At 28.9% G+C, this 19,365-nt stretch overlaps 5 protein-coding genes across 5 annotated transcripts; 3 read left to right on the forward strand and 2 right to left on the reverse strand.

Moving 5' to 3' along the window:
• Positions 1-423: 423 nt before the first annotated feature.
• LOC105368509 (mucolipin-3) lies at positions 424-2,800 on the reverse strand. The gene is made up of 3 exons (XM_011507523.1): positions 2,631-2,800; positions 2,265-2,550; positions 424-2,037 (listed from the first exon to the last, which is right to left on the reverse strand). The coding sequence occupies exons 1-3, from the start codon at positions 2,765-2,767 to the stop codon at positions 565-567; spliced, it is 1,896 nt and encodes a 631-aa protein (XP_011505825.1). The 5' UTR covers positions 2,768-2,800; the 3' UTR covers positions 424-564.
• Positions 2,801-3,449: 649 nt separating this feature from the next.
• LOC105368300 (uncharacterized) lies at positions 3,450-4,452 on the forward strand. Its single transcript, XM_011507286.1, has 2 exons — positions 3,450-3,654; positions 3,757-4,452. The coding sequence occupies exons 1-2, from the start codon at positions 3,475-3,477 to the stop codon at positions 4,177-4,179; spliced, it is 603 nt and encodes a 200-aa protein (XP_011505588.1). The 5' UTR covers positions 3,450-3,474; the 3' UTR covers positions 4,180-4,452.
• A 31-nt stretch (positions 4,453-4,483) lies between these two features.
• On the forward strand, positions 4,484-5,469 carry LOC105368510 (N-acetyltransferase 9-like protein). Its single transcript, XM_011507524.1, has 6 exons — positions 4,484-4,566; positions 4,628-4,737; positions 4,811-4,867; positions 4,935-5,075; positions 5,137-5,231; positions 5,300-5,469. Exons 1-6 carry the CDS (start codon positions 4,490-4,492, stop codon positions 5,426-5,428), a joined length of 609 nt encoding a protein of 202 aa, XP_011505826.1. The 5' UTR covers positions 4,484-4,489; the 3' UTR covers positions 5,429-5,469.
• An 85-nt stretch (positions 5,470-5,554) lies between these two features.
• Positions 5,555-11,979, reverse strand: LOC105368302 (ecto-NOX disulfide-thiol exchanger 2). The gene is made up of 12 exons (XM_011507287.1): positions 11,411-11,979; positions 11,234-11,331; positions 10,814-11,066; positions 10,486-10,736; positions 10,070-10,411; positions 9,732-9,949; positions 9,457-9,651; positions 9,142-9,325; positions 7,743-7,849; positions 6,436-6,630; positions 5,962-6,271; positions 5,555-5,877 (listed from the first exon to the last, which is right to left on the reverse strand). Exons 2-12 carry the CDS (start codon positions 11,280-11,282, stop codon positions 5,660-5,662), a joined length of 2,322 nt encoding a protein of 773 aa, XP_011505589.1. The 5' UTR covers positions 11,283-11,331; positions 11,411-11,979; the 3' UTR covers positions 5,555-5,659.
• Positions 11,980-15,567: 3,588 nt separating this feature from the next.
• LOC105368512 (speckle targeted PIP5K1A-regulated poly(A) polymerase) lies at positions 15,568-17,928 on the forward strand. Its single transcript, XM_011507525.1, has 4 exons — positions 15,568-15,825; positions 15,910-15,995; positions 16,068-16,370; positions 16,484-17,928. Exons 1-4 carry the CDS (start codon positions 15,569-15,571, stop codon positions 17,926-17,928), a joined length of 2,091 nt encoding a protein of 696 aa, XP_011505827.1. The 5' UTR covers position 15,568.
• Positions 17,929-19,365: the final 1,437 nt, after the last annotated feature.

A 19,365-nucleotide genomic window follows, 5' to 3' on the forward strand; every position in this document is an offset into this window, starting at 1 on the left:
TAAAAGATACATATATATATATATATATATATATATATATATATATATATATATATATATATATATATATATATATTGATTAATTAATGATGAAAAATTAATGAATAAAAATTATAAAAACTTTAACCAAAAATTTTTCTATAAAAATATCTTTTTTCTTTTTTTAACATTATACTTTTTACTTACAGTTGATTCAATAATTCAATTAATATAATTCGATTAATACAAACACTCACTATAGATACAAATTTATAATTAAAAACAAAAAACAAATACGATTTGCTTAATTACGAATCCAGATAACAGATCAATCGTTCAACGATTAATGCCTATTTCAGATACATTAGTTAAATATCTAAAAAATAAAATTATTTATTAAAATATAAAACAAAACGAAAAAAAAAAAAAAAAAACCGAAAAGAAAAACAACGCCTTCAATAATATACGGAATGCATATTTAAAGTTGAAGGGCTGATGGTCGTATTTGTAAAATTCATAGATCCAGACAATAAGCTTAGATCGTAATAAATAAGCAGAATCGTGATTAAAAATTTTGATATTACATCAAATGCGTATAGCACTCTGATAAGCTTGAGGATGGTCAGAGCTTGAGCTGCTACTCTCGCTTGAATGTATGAGGGACTTGATAATCTGCTTCTTTGTTCGACAACAGCAGAGCCTTGTAAGATAATCACCAAATATCGTATCGTCGTCCAGGCCATCCCTATAAGCACCACTCGATGCGTCCTCCGTGCATACCGATATGAAGGACTGCAAATCATTCTTTGGAAAACCGTCCCTGTAGTAAAGCTTTATCGTGTCGTATGCGTCCATTATGACCGATATGAAAAGGCTCAGGACCACGTAAATGTAAAGCGAAATGAAAGAGTACAAGTAGATGCGCGAATACCACCAAAGCATCGACGATTTATACGATGTTATGGAGAACGTAGCAAACATATCGTCACCATTAATAAGGGCAAATAAACACTCTGACGTTGTAGCAAGGGAGCGAAACTTCATGTGATAAGGTCCCAGAACAAGCCAACCACAAAATGTAAATCCTGCATATATAAGTATGGCACAGATTAAAAATCGAGCAACTTTTGGTGCCGCCTTCTTTAATGTTAATATCACGACATTGTATGTCTTAAAGAAGCCAAGGTAGCGAAGTACACCAAACCATACCAGCAAATTTCCAGTGCCCAAGAAGATGCTGCAGATATTCCAATGGTCGTTACCATACTGTTTCTTCTCGATCTGCTGCTTTATGGCTGAGCCCATTATTAAGAGAATATCATTTGCAATTATCATAACATACCAGAGGTTCAAAAATTCTAAACGTTCGTCAATGCCCAATGGCTTCCCGTACATTTTGTCAAAAAAATTCATAGTTTCAAATTTTAGTATCTGCGCTCGATAAATCGCTCTTGAGCATAATCCTAATGAAATACTACAAATAATTATCACGAGTAGGTTCAGCATTGTTCGCAATGCTGACTCTATTTGATTATCGGTTATGTACTGCGTATCACCCTTGCAAACTAGTCTCATAGGCTCTGCGTCCAGTGATAGCAGCATCTGCCCGTCAAAATCTTTATTATCAAAGAGAATTTTTATGTTAAATTTGTAACAGTCGGGAGGTGTTATTGGTCCAGCAGCCTTTAAGTTAACAGTTTTGAGAGCAAATTTCAACTCCGCTTTAACTAGGGCAGAGAAATTAACGTGAATGTTGCTTTGTTGCAGAAGAGTTTTTGATGTAAAATTTTGTTCCTCCTGTCTCGTTATATTAATACAAGTTTCATCTATTTTATTATTGAAAATGTAGCTTTCATTAAAACCAAATATAATTCCTTCTTCATAATTATATAGGCACAAAACAACCAAGCCAACTGAATTATCTTCAGCCGTGTAAGAGTACGATCCAATCGCATTACTGAGATTATAGTATCCTGTTAAAGCATAATCGACAGTTTTATAAAATTCATCTTGTCTGTAAAGGGCGAGAGGTCCTGTAGCAGGTGGATAAGCCTGTACCTGAAACGAACGATATTTTTATTATTATCATTAACATTGGCTGCATTTGACAAATGAAATAATAACCGAAAACAAATTTTGGACAAATTGAATATTAATGTCATAAATGTGTTTTGTTTATTGCTCATTATTAATATTTAAATTTTAATATAGATTTTAATACGATTCAATTAATGAAAATATTAAGATATTGAAAATATTAAGATTTAGGTAAGAATTATACGCACTTCTTGGCTTATATCCCAGCCTCGAAGAAATAAATGGGAAAAGGCAATTCTATTGTCCCACGTATAATTAACGTGCATATAATTATTATGTGCAAATACGCAGAGTTGGATTGTTACCAAAATTATTTTTATCACTTGCACAACAAATTTATACGGAAATCTTCTCTTTGCTTGCCATTTTTCAATAGGGTTCATAAAAAAGAATCTTAACTTTCTTCGCATCTTGTCCTCTATATTACTGGTGCCGCAACATATATTTTGCCCCAGACACCTTCCCTGAATATCTCTATAATTAAATTAAAAAGTTTTTTCATACTTAGCAATACAAATTTAATAAATTTATATATGCCTCTTATTTGCGCTTACCTTTTATTTATACAGGGATTAGTATTTAATTGACTATTTTCAACATCTTCGTCACTTTCTGGAGCTTCGCTCCATGAATTATTACGAAGAACATTTCCTATTTGACTTATTTGTCCAGATTTCATTCTTTCCTGCATGATTTTGAATAATCTGCGACTTTAAAATGGAAGAACTATCCCTATTGAAATTATTTCAATAAGATTTCACTACCTGCAAAATTATGACTGGATTTCTCAATTTCACTAAAAATTCTTTTCACACCGTTACATTTAGCCGTCTGAAAAACGTTGTATCATTACATTTTTTTTTATAAAATCAACTCCTTTACAAAACCTAGTGAATCAGTATTTATACTTACAGATCCCTGAAACCCCATAAAAAATTGTTTGAGAAAAGAAATGTGAAGAATATCCATTTGGCTTTCAATTTTTAACGAAAACTTTAACAAAAAGTCTAAATTACGATTTTGCGAATGAGCATTAAATTACTTTATTAGACAGACGTACATTGCACGAATAAATTCAAGTTGAATGTCAATTTATTGAAAACAATGACAGTTTACTAGAGTAAAACACTTGTAACATAAGTTTACAAAATATATGCACATTTATATGCGCAAATGAGTGCGTCGCGTATTGAAATCATATGATTTTGTGTGGCCTAGGGAATTTCTAGAAATTTCGTTTCCTTTGGTATTTCACAATGTGGTGTTGTTGATTACTTAGTTACTAGTACGCTGATTTAAACCTGACAGTTGAAATAAAACAGGTTTTGAAGACTTAATCATTCATTATTAATAAAGACAATATTTTTTTTTTTTTTTTTTTTTTTTTTTTTCAATAAAATGTCTGAACACTATTTTAAGGATATACGGACAATTGGTGCCAACATAGACGAAGGAGTTTTGAAATTGCAAGAGGCATGGAAAATGCCGCATCTTCTTCTTTGTAAAAGTAATGAAGAAGATCAAATAGCGGCTAGGAATCTTGTTGAAAATTTAAGAAGTGAATTGAATATATTAAAGGTAATGTTAGATAGATGTACATCATATTTTTCATATGTATTTTTATACTTTTCTGTCAATCCTCTTTACATACAGTTATTATTTTTGTAATAATTTCTTCAGAAAACATTAAGGGAGAGCCAATTAGAAATCACTAGATTACAAAAAATACAAACACAATTTCTTGACGAAACAGTAGAAGCTATAAGAATCTTAAAGGAAGAAGTAGAAGATACTAAAATTTTATTTGCTGAAAATGGATACGAAGAGGAGCCCACTGATGAGAACCTCGTCATTTTTAATAATCAACTCGAATCATTATCCATTCGTAATAATGATTCGTTTGTAAAAAATTCTGATAATATTACAGAAACTTCCACTTATGAAAACGCTTTATTATACGATTCTGGAACGAATGACTCTGTTGATAATGACACTTCGATAACAAATAATGTTTCCGTCGGTAGTTTGCAAAAGTCATTATTGAAGGAGCAGCCCGTTAAACCAGTATATTCTCCTTATTATTATAAACTTTTGAAAAAATGAACTAAGTTAATAGTTTGTATCTTATTAACTTTATATTTACAAATCATGTATATAGAGATACCTTATAACATTTTTTACGTTAATAGTAAAATATTGCTTGTATTAATAATAGAATGAATTTTACTTTATGATGAGAATGAACTGAATTTAAGCTCAATATAACAAGAAGATATATTGGTAGTCAACAGTTGTCAACCGTGTTAAAAATTATTGTAACATCTTTTAATATCTGACATGTGTAAAATTGATTACGATTCTTAAATTTTAAATTAAATTATTGATTAATCTTTATAATTAAAGCTAATTGAAAATGAAAATAAATAAATCAACAAAAATAACTGGAAAAAATATTATTTTAATTCCTTATAAAGCGCATCATGTTTTAAGGTTAGTTTTGACGAGTTGAATTGATAAAAATTCAAATAATGTTTACAATATTTAATCATAGATATCACGAATGGATGAAATCGGAAGAATTACAATTTCTTACAGCTTCGGAACCATTAACATTAGCCGAGGAATACAAAATGCAAGAAAGCTGGTGTAAAGATGAAGATAGTTAAGTCTAAAAATACCTTAAATAAAATATCTACTAATTTACGTGATTAAATGTTTTTTTTTTTTATTTCAGAATGCACTTTTATAATTCTAAATAAATCACTATTTGAAGAGAATTCTAACGAAATAGGTAATTATTTTTTTCTTCGTTAACAAAAGTTTGAAAAAATTTATTTATTATGCATATTGGATTGAAGATTCTATGATTGGTGATACAAATTTATTTTTTAATAATTCGGAGAATAAAAATCACGCTGAAATGGAAGTTATGATAGCCGAAACAAAAGATCGGAACAAAGGATACGGCTGGGAGGCAATTATGCTTATGCTGCGATACGGTAAAAATCGTTACTTAGTTAAATAAGAAATTAAAATAAATTTTTCATGCATTTCATCTAGGAATCGAAAAACTAAATGTAAAGATTTTTTTTGTTAAAATTTCTATGTATAATGAAAAAAGTATAAACATATTTACCAAGTTAGGATTTAAAGAGGTATTAATTTTTTTTTATTTTTACTTTTTAATACAAACCATATTTACTAATAAAATTATAATTTTTAGATCTCTAGAAGTGAAGTGTTTAAAGAAATTACACTGGAGAAAGAAATTAATAACGAATGGCTTGACTGGATTAGATCTCAAACAATAGAAGCTACTACGGATGAGAATTATGAAAATAATCAGTCATAAAATTGTATTTACGAAGTATAAATAATAATATTAAAATAAGAACGTCGCAATTGTAATTGTAACAATAAAAATAACAGGTATAAAGCATGTAAAAAATAAATTCACAACAAAAAAACAATAGATTGATAACAACATGTAAGACACAGTTTTAAGATAATTAATTTTAATAATTACAAAGCTAATTTGATCACATAGCTTTGTATATCAAATAACAGGTAATTTAAAATTTCTTTAATGACTTCGATATAGATTGAAACCAGAAAATTGCCAACGCCTTTCCATATTAGCACCGATGCCTGATAATTCCTGTTTAAATACTTGTGGAAATCGTTGCATTAAAATTTCAACTTCATTGATTCTAAGATTTGGCTCGATTTTTTGAAGATAGTAGTAAACATAATCAAGACTTGCACCAAATGGATGTATATGTAAAAATGTTGCTATTAAACCTGCACAAAAATTCAAGAAAAACAATCACCATATAATATTTATATTTTTATTAATTGACACTTTTATGGTATATTGTTTAATACCTATAAGTTTGGCATCCTTTTGCGTAATTTGTATAGTGCCGGACGATGTGACGATACATTTGGGAGTGCGCTGTTCATCGTTAATGTCATCATCTTTATCTAACATAATAACTTCGCTCTCTTGAAATTCTTCTTTTCTATTAGTATTTAATTTGACTATTAAATCTTTAATTTTTTGATCATCCTGAGCTTGCTGTTTCTTAGATTGCATCAATTGCTCCTGCATTCCTTTAAGCGTTTGTTGTAACATTTTCATTTGCTTTTCTTTAGCTTCAGCCTCTACTTTTGTCTCAGATTTTAATAAATCCACCTAAAATTTCAAATACATCGTATATGTATAGTTAATAATTATTTTAATGTTAATTAACGTAGTAAATAATTTTGTCAAATGTTTTTGAAGTATTAGCGAGTCTGTACGATTTTCACGTCTTCAAATAGATAAGTCAATATAAATTATCAAAAAAATAAATTCACCTCATTTTTATAAGCTTCTAATTGGCAACGTAGACTATCGTTCTCTTCCTTGAGACTTTGCAATCTTTCGGTATCTTCATTGCCCGCTGATTGGTTTCGAGTTTTTTTGCGTTGAGGCTCGTCTTCTGAATCGGATACCTCCATCTCTCCTTCTCCTTCCATAAGAGTCTCCTCTAATTGCACAGCCTTAATCTCCTGTTTCAATGTAGAGGAAATTGTTAAGATTTACTTTTATAAATCATAGTAAAACTTATTATTGCAACATGCTTCTTATCTTGTAAAAATGATGTTTTTAATGTTTGCTTATTTCTGTTAATCACTCTATAAGAGCATATAAATAATTATCATACTTTTCACTCGCATAACTTCCAAAATAAAATTAATACCAATTTATAAATATGTTAAAATGAAATAAGCAAAAGAATATTAGCAAATGAATTTTCGAGTTTTTTTGATTTTATACTAATTAAATCTTACCTCACCGTCCACAGAATATCCAGATATAAAAGTATAAAAAGTCTATTTAAAACTTAAAAGAAAAGTTTTATGAAAAATAAGGATAAAATTCATGCAGAAAATTGCAAAGTGTGTTTGCTTGTTATTTGCACCTATGATTTTATTTTACTACCTGTGTAACCCAAAAACATCACAATTTGGCTGAAAACATTTTTTTTCTCTCTTTTTTTTTTCCTTCTTTTTATTTTTCTTATTTTTTTATTTTTTTTTTGTTATTTTTTTTTTTTATTTATTCATCATTACCTTTATCCGTCATTTGTCTATTTTATTGCCAATGAAAGACAACTTTCGCGAAAGTGAGCACGTGTCTGACCATTATTACTCTTTTTAACGATTACGTCTTTCCTTTTAACTGCAGGTTTACACTATACTTACCTCAAAATCTGCTTAGAACGCAATGTAATTTTCCAAAATACCCGATTATTATTGATAAGAGCAGATTTAAAAAATTTCCAAATATCCAATTTTATGAACAGCAAATGCGTGATAACTTATTTAACACGTAAGAGTGACTTTTTAATGAAAAATAAAATTTTTTATGCATCGAGAATTTATGTAATTATTTACAGATGAAAAAAAAATTTACCACAAAACTGAAAATGACATGACGTTGAAAAACATTTTGTTAAACCATTTATAACTTATAAATTGACGATTTGTTATGTAATTATTATACAAAATGTATGGAATGCCTAGAATTCAATTTTAATATAACTTAGCAAAAGTTAAAAAAAGGAAATCAACATCACCTAAGAGTCGCTATTGACATCATTGAAATAGCACATACATACCGAAGACTGTTTCTTCCACATTTCAATATTCTTTCGCTGAGCCTTGGTGAAGTGATCCCAAACCTTCTTGTGGCTGGCAGCAGTAAATACCCGTTCGATCTGACTGACTGTTGATGGACACAGGTGTCGCATGTTGCATACAAAAACACAACAAATCCCTGTTGTATACCCTGATTTCATTGCTTCTCTTATGATTTTATGATCTCATAAAAATAATTTTTTTGTTACATTCTGCTCTATCGTTCTTTCTCTCTCCCGCCGTCATTACATTATTAAAAATGTCCATCTAAATATCTATTTTTCTATCATTTTTAACTTTTTGAATTTATTATTTTTTCAATTATCCATTAAATTAGAATACTTTGACATCAACAGCCGCATTCAAGAGATATTTTAGCATCTAATAAAACAAAATTTTGACAAAAAAATTACTTCCAGACAAAAATTAAAAAACCTTCCCTTTTTTAATGTAAATAAATACTTTATGTGACAGTTAATCCTCTAATTGCGCATCCTACAAACAAATTTTAACTGAATATACGTGTGAATAAACAATAAATTTCACCATTGAATAAGCGGAACTCTACATGTTCAATTATTAAAATTTATATTATAGTTTCAGAAAAATTTGTTAGCAGAAACCTCTCATTCTTGACTTTGACAATATTATCCAAACACCATTTATGTTAATCTTATCATTAGAAACATGCAATTGACTGTACTTTTTGAATAAACTCTTTCCTCTTAATTATAAGTATAGTAGTACATTTTTATAAATAATTTCCAATGGGCCTCGAGTACTAGTGTCATAAAATTAAAGTCAGCATTCTTCACCCACCTTTTTTCTCCAAATCCTCACAGTCGTCAATTTCAACAGAGCTTTTTAAAGCTTTAAAATAGGAGGCAGCAAAACGAATTACTTTGTATTACGGAAATCTTTTTTTGATAAAGTATACATCGTAGAAAAATACAAGTTATTAAAGGATATTTAGTATTAAGAAATTGAATGTTTTTTTTTTTTTTTTGTAAGCAAGCTTTGTAAAATTTATAATACACTATTGCCGGTATACTTTCGCAAAAGATGTCGTAACGTACTTATCTATAAATTTATCTTATAATTAAAATTCGTATTATTAATATTGCAAAAGTGGAAACCTATAAGAAAAATGCTGCCTCGATACGCTTGTTCAAATATTGATGCAGCATTACGTAATAATTCCTAACGCAATATGCAATAAATAGTATTGAATGTTTTTTGATTTGACAAAGAATTTGATTGAAACCTGCGAAAGGTTTCACTTACCAAAACAAGCAATAGAACAGTATGCTTATTAACACCATAATGAATTCAAGAGTATGGCTATACCAATATTCTTAAAGACAATTTTTCTTAACTCACACTGAATGAGCAATCCCTGCATTCTGCCTTTCAGTAGTTCTTTAGCTTTTTGAAGCTCATCTTCGTACGCTGCTTTCTCGGTCAATAATCGGCGCACGTGGGAATTTGTCGACTGTATCATCGAATAAAACGTATTGGCATTTCGCTTTGTACAATCCCCGCGTTCTAACCACGTCACGACGATCTACATCCATTTTACAAAATTATTCCTTTTTAATATCGTCACATTACAATTTTTATTTGCAATTGAAGTGACTTTATTTACTTTCAAATTAATGGCAAAATAATTAAAATATCGATGTTATCTTTACTCACTTGTACAGCTTTCATGAATGTGTCATCTTGTTTTATCTTTTCGCATATATTTGATGCTTCGTGATCGGTATAATGTACCACCGGTGGTGGACTAGATGGTGGCCTTTGTCTCTCTTTTTCAACTCGTTCCCTATGTCTCTGCTCCCTTTGAAGCTGTCGCTGTCTGCATTCCCACTCATACTGATCGTCTCTTGCCTTCCAAACACAGCCATTATTTTATGTAGAAAGATATTTAATTACCAATGCAATGAAATTTATTAAAAAGTTCTGTCTACCTGAGCAAAATCCACATGCAATCTGCCAGTGTTGGATGAATCGCCGTTCGAGCCAATGCGTACTCTGTAACCAGATAGATAAATAGCCGCGTCGACGCTACCTTCCAGAACAAAACGAATGTGACAGAAATTCTTTTTTGAAAGTCTTAATGTTGTTATTTCACCACAGCCCTCAAATATCTCTTGAATAATCGCTTCTGTAATATTTTCTGGCAATCCTATAAAATATATTAGCACGGTTACATAATACTTGACGTACGAGTAACAAAATTTTTAATGAAAATGCCCCCTGTATCGGAGAATTTTATTGCAATTTAGATGTAATAAGTAAATTTTACCCCCAACGAATATAGTTCTGCATCCTGGAGGCCTTTCTCTCGTTGTCGGAGGTGGAGCATTAGGATTTGGTGGAAATAAGGTGCAACTTTTACAATGAATAATTTCTTTAGCGCTCTGCGTTGCCGAGGGAGGTAACGTTCCACCAATTATTTGACTAGCAGCTTCACTCATAATTTGTTCTGGACCCAACATCGGTGCACCCATCATAGCGCTTTCATGCGAGATCATACCCATTCCCATGGGTCCGTAACCATGAGCGTGACCTATGTGAGGACCGAGGGGCATTTCGCTCATTAGAGGTCCTACAGTACCCATTGGTCCCATCCCCATTACCGGATAACCTTTAAAAATTGATTAATTATGTCATCGGCACATCTCAACTTTTCATAACGAGAAAGCACTATTTTTTCCTAACCAATGCCCACGCTCCAAACTCCCGACGATGGATCTATCGGCGGGCCAAGCCCTGGATTATTATTTGTTGATGAATTGGATGTCGAAGCGACTTGATTATTATTACTGTTATGACTATTATTTGACGTAGAAATTACATTCTCACGATCGTTAGATCTTCTATCGTCTCTACGATCCCGATCGTTCCTTTCGTCTCTTCGATCTCTTTCCCGCTCTCTTCTATCCCGATCTCCTCTTGATTTGTAAATAAAACTACAATTAATATTTTCGTTTAATTTAAGCGCTGTAAAATAATATAAATACATGATAGAAAATTTCGTTACGTCTACCTCCTTCCAGCATCTCTAGAATCCCTGCTTTCGCGATCTCGTCTACAGTCATTTTTCTCGTTTCTCCTATCGTTGTCCTCCGAGGTGTCTCGAATAGCGGATGACTGATTCTTATGAGTACTGAATTCGAGCGGAGTGTCGTTCATTCCAGGCATAGGTATAGGCGGCGGTAGAGGAGGAAATCCTTGGCTCGCTAAATCCATAAAGCTCTGTGCTCCCGGAATTGGAGTGAGAGGTCCTATTGGCCCCATACCTATTCGTCATTTTAAAAACAAGACTCAGAACTTTAAAGTGATAAGCTCGAGCCAAGTGGCTCAATAATAATATTATTGAGAATAGTTGAAAAAGGTGTGTGCACCCTCGCGCATAACTAACAGTCTCAAATATTCATAAAAAGAGCTTTTCATTAATAAGTCTTACCCATGGCAGGCATCGCGGCTGCTGGCATTCCCGGAAAATTGTAGGCCATTTTCGCTAATGCAAACCTACAACTTTCCGGCTTTACTTCAGACTATTATCTGTAGAATGAATGAAACAAGGACCGTTAACAATAATAATTAACTCATAATGATAATGGAGTCAAGATGACGAACGAACCTCGAGCAATGTATATCTTTTAAGAGCCACGCTTTATTTCTCATTCGCACTTGTATTACATTTACTACGTACTAAGTATTACGTTGAGCGGCAGGTTTGGGGCGTTGGGCTGACGCTTCGTTCGGCTTCAGTGTTTCGATCAGCGAAATTACGTAGTGAAGCCATTGGTCGTATGCGCAACGATGGTCCAAGCTTATTGGCTCTTACAAATGTGGGCAATTGCATTGCCAAGTCTCCGAGGTGATAGAACAAATGCCAATAATAGCGATATATTTCGCATCTTCCATAAATATTTATTATCTTTGTCATTTAATTTATCGACCAATTATGCTCGTTCATGATTCCGAATGCGTGTATAAAATTATGAATTATTGTAGGTAGAGCATGTGAGAAGTTTAGGACTCCGAGCTAATTATTATGTTATGTAAAATGAAAGAAAGACATTTATTTGTGAGAATGGCTGGCTAAACAGAATATAATTGAATTTCTGTGCGCTTAAATATGCACACCTATCGATGGATTTCGTTTTGTCCGTAGGGAAGAACAAACTTAAAAAATTATCTATTCCCTCATCGAGTTATACAATTTGAGTCAAGTAGTTTTTTCAAACGCATATCTTCAGAGAATATTAGCCAATATTTTTAATTGTTATTAAAAATAACCTATTAAATATTTAAATAAATTATATTATAAATTTCTTAATATATCGAGAGTATTTATGTTACTAGAAGTTTGGCAAGTGTGAAAACGAATTTTTCTTTTATTAAATAAATGTGATTCTGTTGATCTTCTGTGATCTAATTTTGTTAATTGCTTTATTTAATCAGTATCAATTAAAATTGTTGTATCGTTGCAAACGCGCTTGCGCGCGCTTCCACCCAAACCCTCGCCCGCATTAATAATGCAGGTTTGGGTATATATAGGGGTAGTTATATATACGTGTGTGTGCATATGTAGTTGTTTTTTTTTTCAATTTTTTTTTCTTTAATTATTTATTCATATAAATGCATGTAAAAAGCAGCTAACATTTTATATCGCCAACCAATACATATGTCAGCCATTGCACATGTGACATACGAATTTCTATTTTATCAATCTCTAGTTTTCGTAGGGTGCCGTTGCCACTACCAGAAAGGTATATGATGCTTACCCACCCCTTCCGCCCCCTTTTTTTCTTTTGCGCACGCAAAGCAAATTTAAGATGCATACTCGCAATATGAAAATTTATATTTCTATTTATAAAAAAAAAAAAAAAAAAAAAAAATGCTATGAATTCGTGTTAACGAAAATGAACAAATGAATAATTAATAATTAATATTAATAGTGCGTGTTTGGTCGTAAAAATATATTTTAACCGATCGGCACTCCCGCTCACATTGCCAAGAGTATTAGACATTAAAAAAAAAATGAAAAAGATAATGAAAAAACTACTTTAACCATGATTTTATGCCGTATGTTCATAAAGGTTATAATGCTCGAAAGATGTGCATCAATGGCTCTGCTTAATTTAATAAACATTGTATTAGGATTCCGTATATATCATTATCCTCGTAATTTTTAACTTCTATTTTTCTTTATAATATAAAAATGTTTGAGCATTGTTCCTGGTTTATCAATAGAATTAATTAGCTTAGACAGTTATAATAAATTTTCAAAATAATAATAGCTAATGTAATAAAGCAAGCCGGATTAATTATTCGAGACATCATTTGTTTCGTATCTAGTCGTCTTCTTATGATAATAGTTATATTCGTGGTAATTTTTACCTCTGTATTTAAAGAATTTGACACATAGCTCTGGTTCTAACTGCATTTCAAGCTTCCTGAAAATGTTCGGCAAAATCCTCTTTTTCTTAATTCACTTTCTAATTTTTGTTTTTAAATTGTCCTCTAAACTATGTACGTGAGATAAGTAGGAGAGAGGCTCGGCACATATACTCCCTTCGTTAATTCATTCAATGTTATATTTCAATAATTTAACGGCACGACAATATTAAATTCATTGCGCATGCGACAATCACATTTATTTTTATTTGGCACTTTCATTGGCAAATTAACCAAGACCCGCGCCTATTGTAAAAACCTTCGTTATTCTATTAATTAAGTACATTGTTATTATTTTTCTCTAAATTCCTTCATTCTCTAATAATTAAATTAATATAATAAATAAAAATTACGGATAATGTTAAAAGATCGGAGAAAAATAAAGAAAAGTTTATAGTTACATTGGTACAACAATCGAGCCATGTATTTCTGGCTCTCTTCAATTGTTTGGTGAAAGTCATTTCTTAATCCACTGTGAACTTTAATCAAGCATTCATCAAAGACGTCGTTAACATTTTATTTATACATATATATTTATACATGCATATGTATATGCAATGTTTATATATGCATGTGCATATGTATAGTATTGAGGTACAATATTATCATAGTGTTTTTTGTTATTCGGACAATTTTTGGTGATTATTTTAAATATCTTTTAAGGTAATGTAAATTTACTTGCTTAAGCAAGTAAAAATATTTGTTAAATATATCATTATGAAGAAATTGAAAAATAAAATTGATTCAAAGATATGGACCAATTTAAACTACTTTACACTATAACGAAAACAATCTTATTTCTATGGGCAAAAACAAAAACAAAAAAAAAACAAAAAAAAAAACAAAAAAAAAACAAAAAAAAAACAAAAAAAAAAGAAAAAAAAAAAAGAAAAAACCTAGTCTAATCTAAGTAAACTAAGGAATAGCAATCGCGAAAATCTCAAATATTCAATTGCCATTATCATCAATATATTTAATGTATTTAAGAATTCAATTTATATAGGAAATTGATTTTTAATCGAATTGAGAAAGTTTTATTAAACATATTAGATGCAAATATATGTAAAGCAATACATTTAATTTATTTTAAAATATGAAATTCTTCGATCAAGATCCTTAAAAAGTATATATAAAATACTAAGCTCTGCAAAAGTTTTATGTACAAAAAATTTTTTTCCTTATTCAACCATTAATAAATTATGTACGACATACGGTCAAATTGATATTAATGTCTTCTCGATTTCCTTCACTATTTAATAACAGTCGAATTATATAACAATGAAGCCACTTTACCGTATCAACACTTGATCATTGAATTTTGTTTATAGTTAATTTTAGTATGCGTCATCCATACACATGCGAAACAGTTTCGTACATAAGCCACTATTTCATAATGGTCGTAGTTCATTCGTTTTTTTAATCTTGACCGATGAACTTTCGTTTTATCTGTGTTTACTATTGTGAGATTATAGTTTCCACTTTTGATTAGTATAATGAATCAATAAATAGTCAGTTATTCATTTACAGTTTTATGATTTGAATAAGTATATCAATCATTATCAATTGATATCAGCACAAATGATTCAACGAGTGCAAAGATTAGATTAAATTATGATTTTAGAAGAAATTTTCTTATGAATAACAGAAATTACACTTATTATAAGAAATCATAAATATCATTTTGATTCTTATTACTTACTAATTAATTAATATTTTTAATTATACTACCTAATCATCGTTGGTTTAAAAATTATATCGTTATTTTATAGAATATTAGATATAATATACGAGACTTAATTTTTACAATTGATAAGAATCAAATTTCAAGAATTATCTAGGATGTAAATATAATCTTAGTTGGAGAAAGTTTTATCTTTGTTTTGAATTAAAAGAAAATACCGACATATCAAAATTGATATTTTCATTAAAAGAAACATTGGCCGACAGTTTTAACACTCAGATAACATTTTATCTTATAAAAATTTACAGTGTTTTATTGGACCAAAATATAAAAATCAAAATAAGAAGTAAGAGCGGCAAATTTAATAAAAATAATTCCTAAGGTATGCATATATTTTTAATTTTTTCATCATCTACAATTCTAATATCTCCAAACATTATTATATATTTCTTATTATATTTTTGTTAACAGTTTATGTATTAAATTGAATTTTGTTTTCAATCTTTAAAATGAAACATGTCAAATGAAAATAAAACTTTTGGAGATATTAAAACAAAATATCTTCAGATATAGATAAATAAAAATTTAATTGTATTTACTTATAATCGTGTGATAAAATAATTGTATTTCTACAGATTGACACATTAAATTACAATGTCACTAAAATGTGAGATTTGCAAATATATTCTCCAAGATAAATATGCATATCAAAATCATCTACGAGACAAAACACATTTGAAAAATGCTGAACGACTGGAGTTCCCTGGTTTTCGTAATCAGAGATCAATTTTTGTTTCAAATTATCCACGTTATATGTTTCCAGAAAAGCTTCTAGATTTTTTTTCACAGTTTGATCAAATTGTAAGCTATCGAAGGGGTCATAATTACTTGATTATTGAATTTAGAAGAATGTAAGATTCATTCGAGCTTCGTTGAATTTATGATGAAAAAAAAAAATTTTTCTTTTATATTTAATAATCTTATTCTTTTTATAGACAAACTGTAAACTATCTATTGACGGAATCAATATACTTTAATGGTATCAAATTAAATATTATTCCTAAAATTAATAATATCGAAGGTTTGTAAATTAATTATTCCCCTAAATTTATTATCACTTAGTGAAAATAATTTATTTAACATATTATTGTAGTTTTAACATTAAATGATAAAATTAATGCTACGAAAGAGGCTGTCAATGATACAGAATATTTAAATTATAAAAATATAAAATCACTTTTTAATGTACAATCAACATTCGACGAACAACTTTCAGCTTTTCTAGATAAAATTTCATTACCTATTTCTGAAATCAAAACACGCTACGAGCCTATATGTGAAGCATTAGACAAAATTTTTCACACTGTTTTTCCAAATTGTAAGACGCACAGATTTGGATCTACTGTGTCTAATTTAGGATTTAAAAATTGTGATTTGGATCTGTTCTTGGAAATTGGTAATATATATATATATTACTTATCTTACAAAAATATGAACGTTTTAATACTATTATTTTGTTTAATTTTCCATTTTTTTTTCTTTTTTTTTTCTTCTTGATTTGCTTTCCAGTGAACGAAGAGATTGGTGAAAATGTAGGATCTAACGTATCGGCAACAAAAATATTTTCAAAAGTCAAAAAAATTCTTTTTACAAATCCAACTATATTTCATAAAGTGTCGCCAATTCCTAAAGCAAGAATTCCAATAATTAAGTTTATATACATACCAAAAAATATATCATGTGATATCTCTTTTAAAAATAGTTTAGCTATTTATAATAGCCGATTAATAAAGTTTTATTTCAGTATGAATCCATATTTGAGACCTACGATGATGATTTTAAAATACTGGGTTCGTTACTGCGAACTGAAAAAATATAACACATTTTCAAATTACGCACTAACTCTATTATTCATTTTTTATCTTCAACAATCATCTGCAAACCTTATACCTCCTGTAATAGAATTAAAAAAAAAATGTGTTCCTATAGTTGTTGAAGGCTGGCAAGTCAATTTTGATGAAACATATACAAATAAACAAAATAATAATACGAAGCACATAAGTATACCAGAATTGTTGAATGGATTTTTCAAATTCTATGCACATTTTAATTTTGAAAAAAATGTCGTTTGTTGCATCGATGGCTTATCGCACGAGAAATTATTATTAAGCGAACCAGAAAATTTGCCAGAATGTATGGATAGATACAAAATATATTTAAAGACAAAAAATTCAATAAAATTAGCAGTAACAAAGCCAATGTGCGTACAGGATCCAAATGAATTGAACCACAATATTACTGGGAATATGACTGTACAATATATTCATATTTTTCAAAAATATTGTTTGACAGCAAGTGAAATTTGTGAAAATGCAAACAATAATTATTCAAAATTACTTCCATCAATGTTTTCATTAATTCTCAATGTGATGAAGAAAAACATAGGTTTTTATGTTTGTATTTCCTTTGATTTATTAGATGTGAAGAATCACAGAGACATTAAATTCCATTTTAATATGGTGGAACAAGCGTTCAAAAAAGAAAACTGTCTGAGTATAATATTCAATTTAATACGAATATATTTTGAAAATGTTCTTAAGCTTGAAGTTCAAATTACAAGCGAAAATGACGAAATAAATCAACAAGAAACTAACAAACAATCAGATGATCATTCGAAAAGTAAAATTACAATGCACTGTACAGGAAAATATGCTTTATGGAGAAATCGCAAAAACAATATTTTTTATCCAAGTATGACTTTACTTGAAAAGGAGATTATAATTACGAATAATATATTTGAAAATTTATATTCCAAAGACTCACCACCTAGAGTAGACATTAATTTCGAATGCCATGTTATAAAGAAAAAAACGAATTCAATTTATGTTCATCTAGTATTAACTAAAAATGATTGTACAAAACCAATATTAATCGGTATGATCAATTATATAAATAATAAATTACCATTTATTTTATATAAGACATTACATTACATACAGGAATCGATTAAATAGTTTTCATTAATTTTTTTGAAAATATATTTAACGATAATGAAAGTAAATTTTAAGGCTAATAACAAAAAATGTTTATATACAACATATATGTTATATGTAAATAATTTTGCTTGATATTTTTAATTTAAAATAAATTAGAATTGATAAAAATATGCTCAGTATATATTTAAAATTTTATTATAATGTGATCTGTACTTGCCAATTTTTCTTCAACAATTTAATTTATGTAAAATGTCATTTGTGCTGATGAAGCTATTTAAGGTACTAGTCAAGTAATACAGAGTATGTAAGATAAATGAATTGGATATAGAAAGTAATGCACTTGCATTGGATAATATTGTTAAATTTTTTTAATATCTTTCCTATTATATTTATTACAAATGTATCTTATTTCGAAAGGAAATTTTTTTTTAAATTTAAACATTGTTTTGTTCTGCGATGGTTTTATAAGACAAAGCGTTTCTCCGTAAATAATTGTAGAGATGAATTTATGATTTATCTGTACAAATAAAATTATATTTATCCATATCCACAAATAAAACAATTTTTTTGGATATGCCATATTACCGGGACTCGTATTAGCATTTGTAATACATATTTTATCTTCATTATCTTGAATGTTTTTGCGCTCGAAAATTGGATCGACCTTTCATTATATACTTTTTATTAAAAGAATTTTAGATGCGTTAGTGGCGCGCTTGAAATAGTTGTGAAGACCAATAAAACAACCAATTTGTATACAAACTTTTATTATAAACGTTTCTTCAATGCTTAAAAGTCTTTAAAGAATAATAAAATTCTTATTCTTACGCACTTAATATGCATTTGAACAAAATTCTATATTTATGATTTCTCTTGTATTCAGGGCATTATATTAATAATTTATTAATAATATAAAATTATTATCACATTTTTGTAGTATATAAAATATATTAGATGAGATGTGGGGAGAGGAAAATTATTATCTACATAAATTTGTATGAAAAGTATGAAATTTTTACGAACATTTTATATGCAACTACACTTGCCACAAGCGCGTTTAATTGAATAATTTGAGGCCACTAATTAAAGAATAAATTATGAAAATTTTTTTTAATTTATACATATCAAGCACGCGCATTAAGTATATTACGTTTATTATAATTAATTAAATTTAAATTATTATCTTGTTTTATTTTCTGCGTAACTATATTTGTTTTATTACTTTTAAATTTATGTATAAATTTTATATAAAGATTTCGTTTGAAAGCGAACTTATTGTAAAAAATTTTATCGTGTAAGTTTATTAACCGAATGTCCTTTATGTAATTCCTAGCTTTATCAACATATAGTTAAATGAAAGTTAACATATAAATTAATTGTTTAATATAATTCATTAATTTCTTTGAGGTAATGTAGATACTATTAAAACTATTAAAAATTTTACAGTTTCGATTT

Source organism: Ceratosolen solmsi, unplaced genomic scaffold, assembly GCF_000503995.2.
Source record: "Ceratosolen solmsi marchali unplaced genomic scaffold, CerSol_1.0 scaffold6, whole genome shotgun sequence".
In the NCBI taxonomy this organism is placed as follows: Eukaryota; Metazoa; Arthropoda; class Insecta; order Hymenoptera; family Agaonidae; genus Ceratosolen; species Ceratosolen solmsi.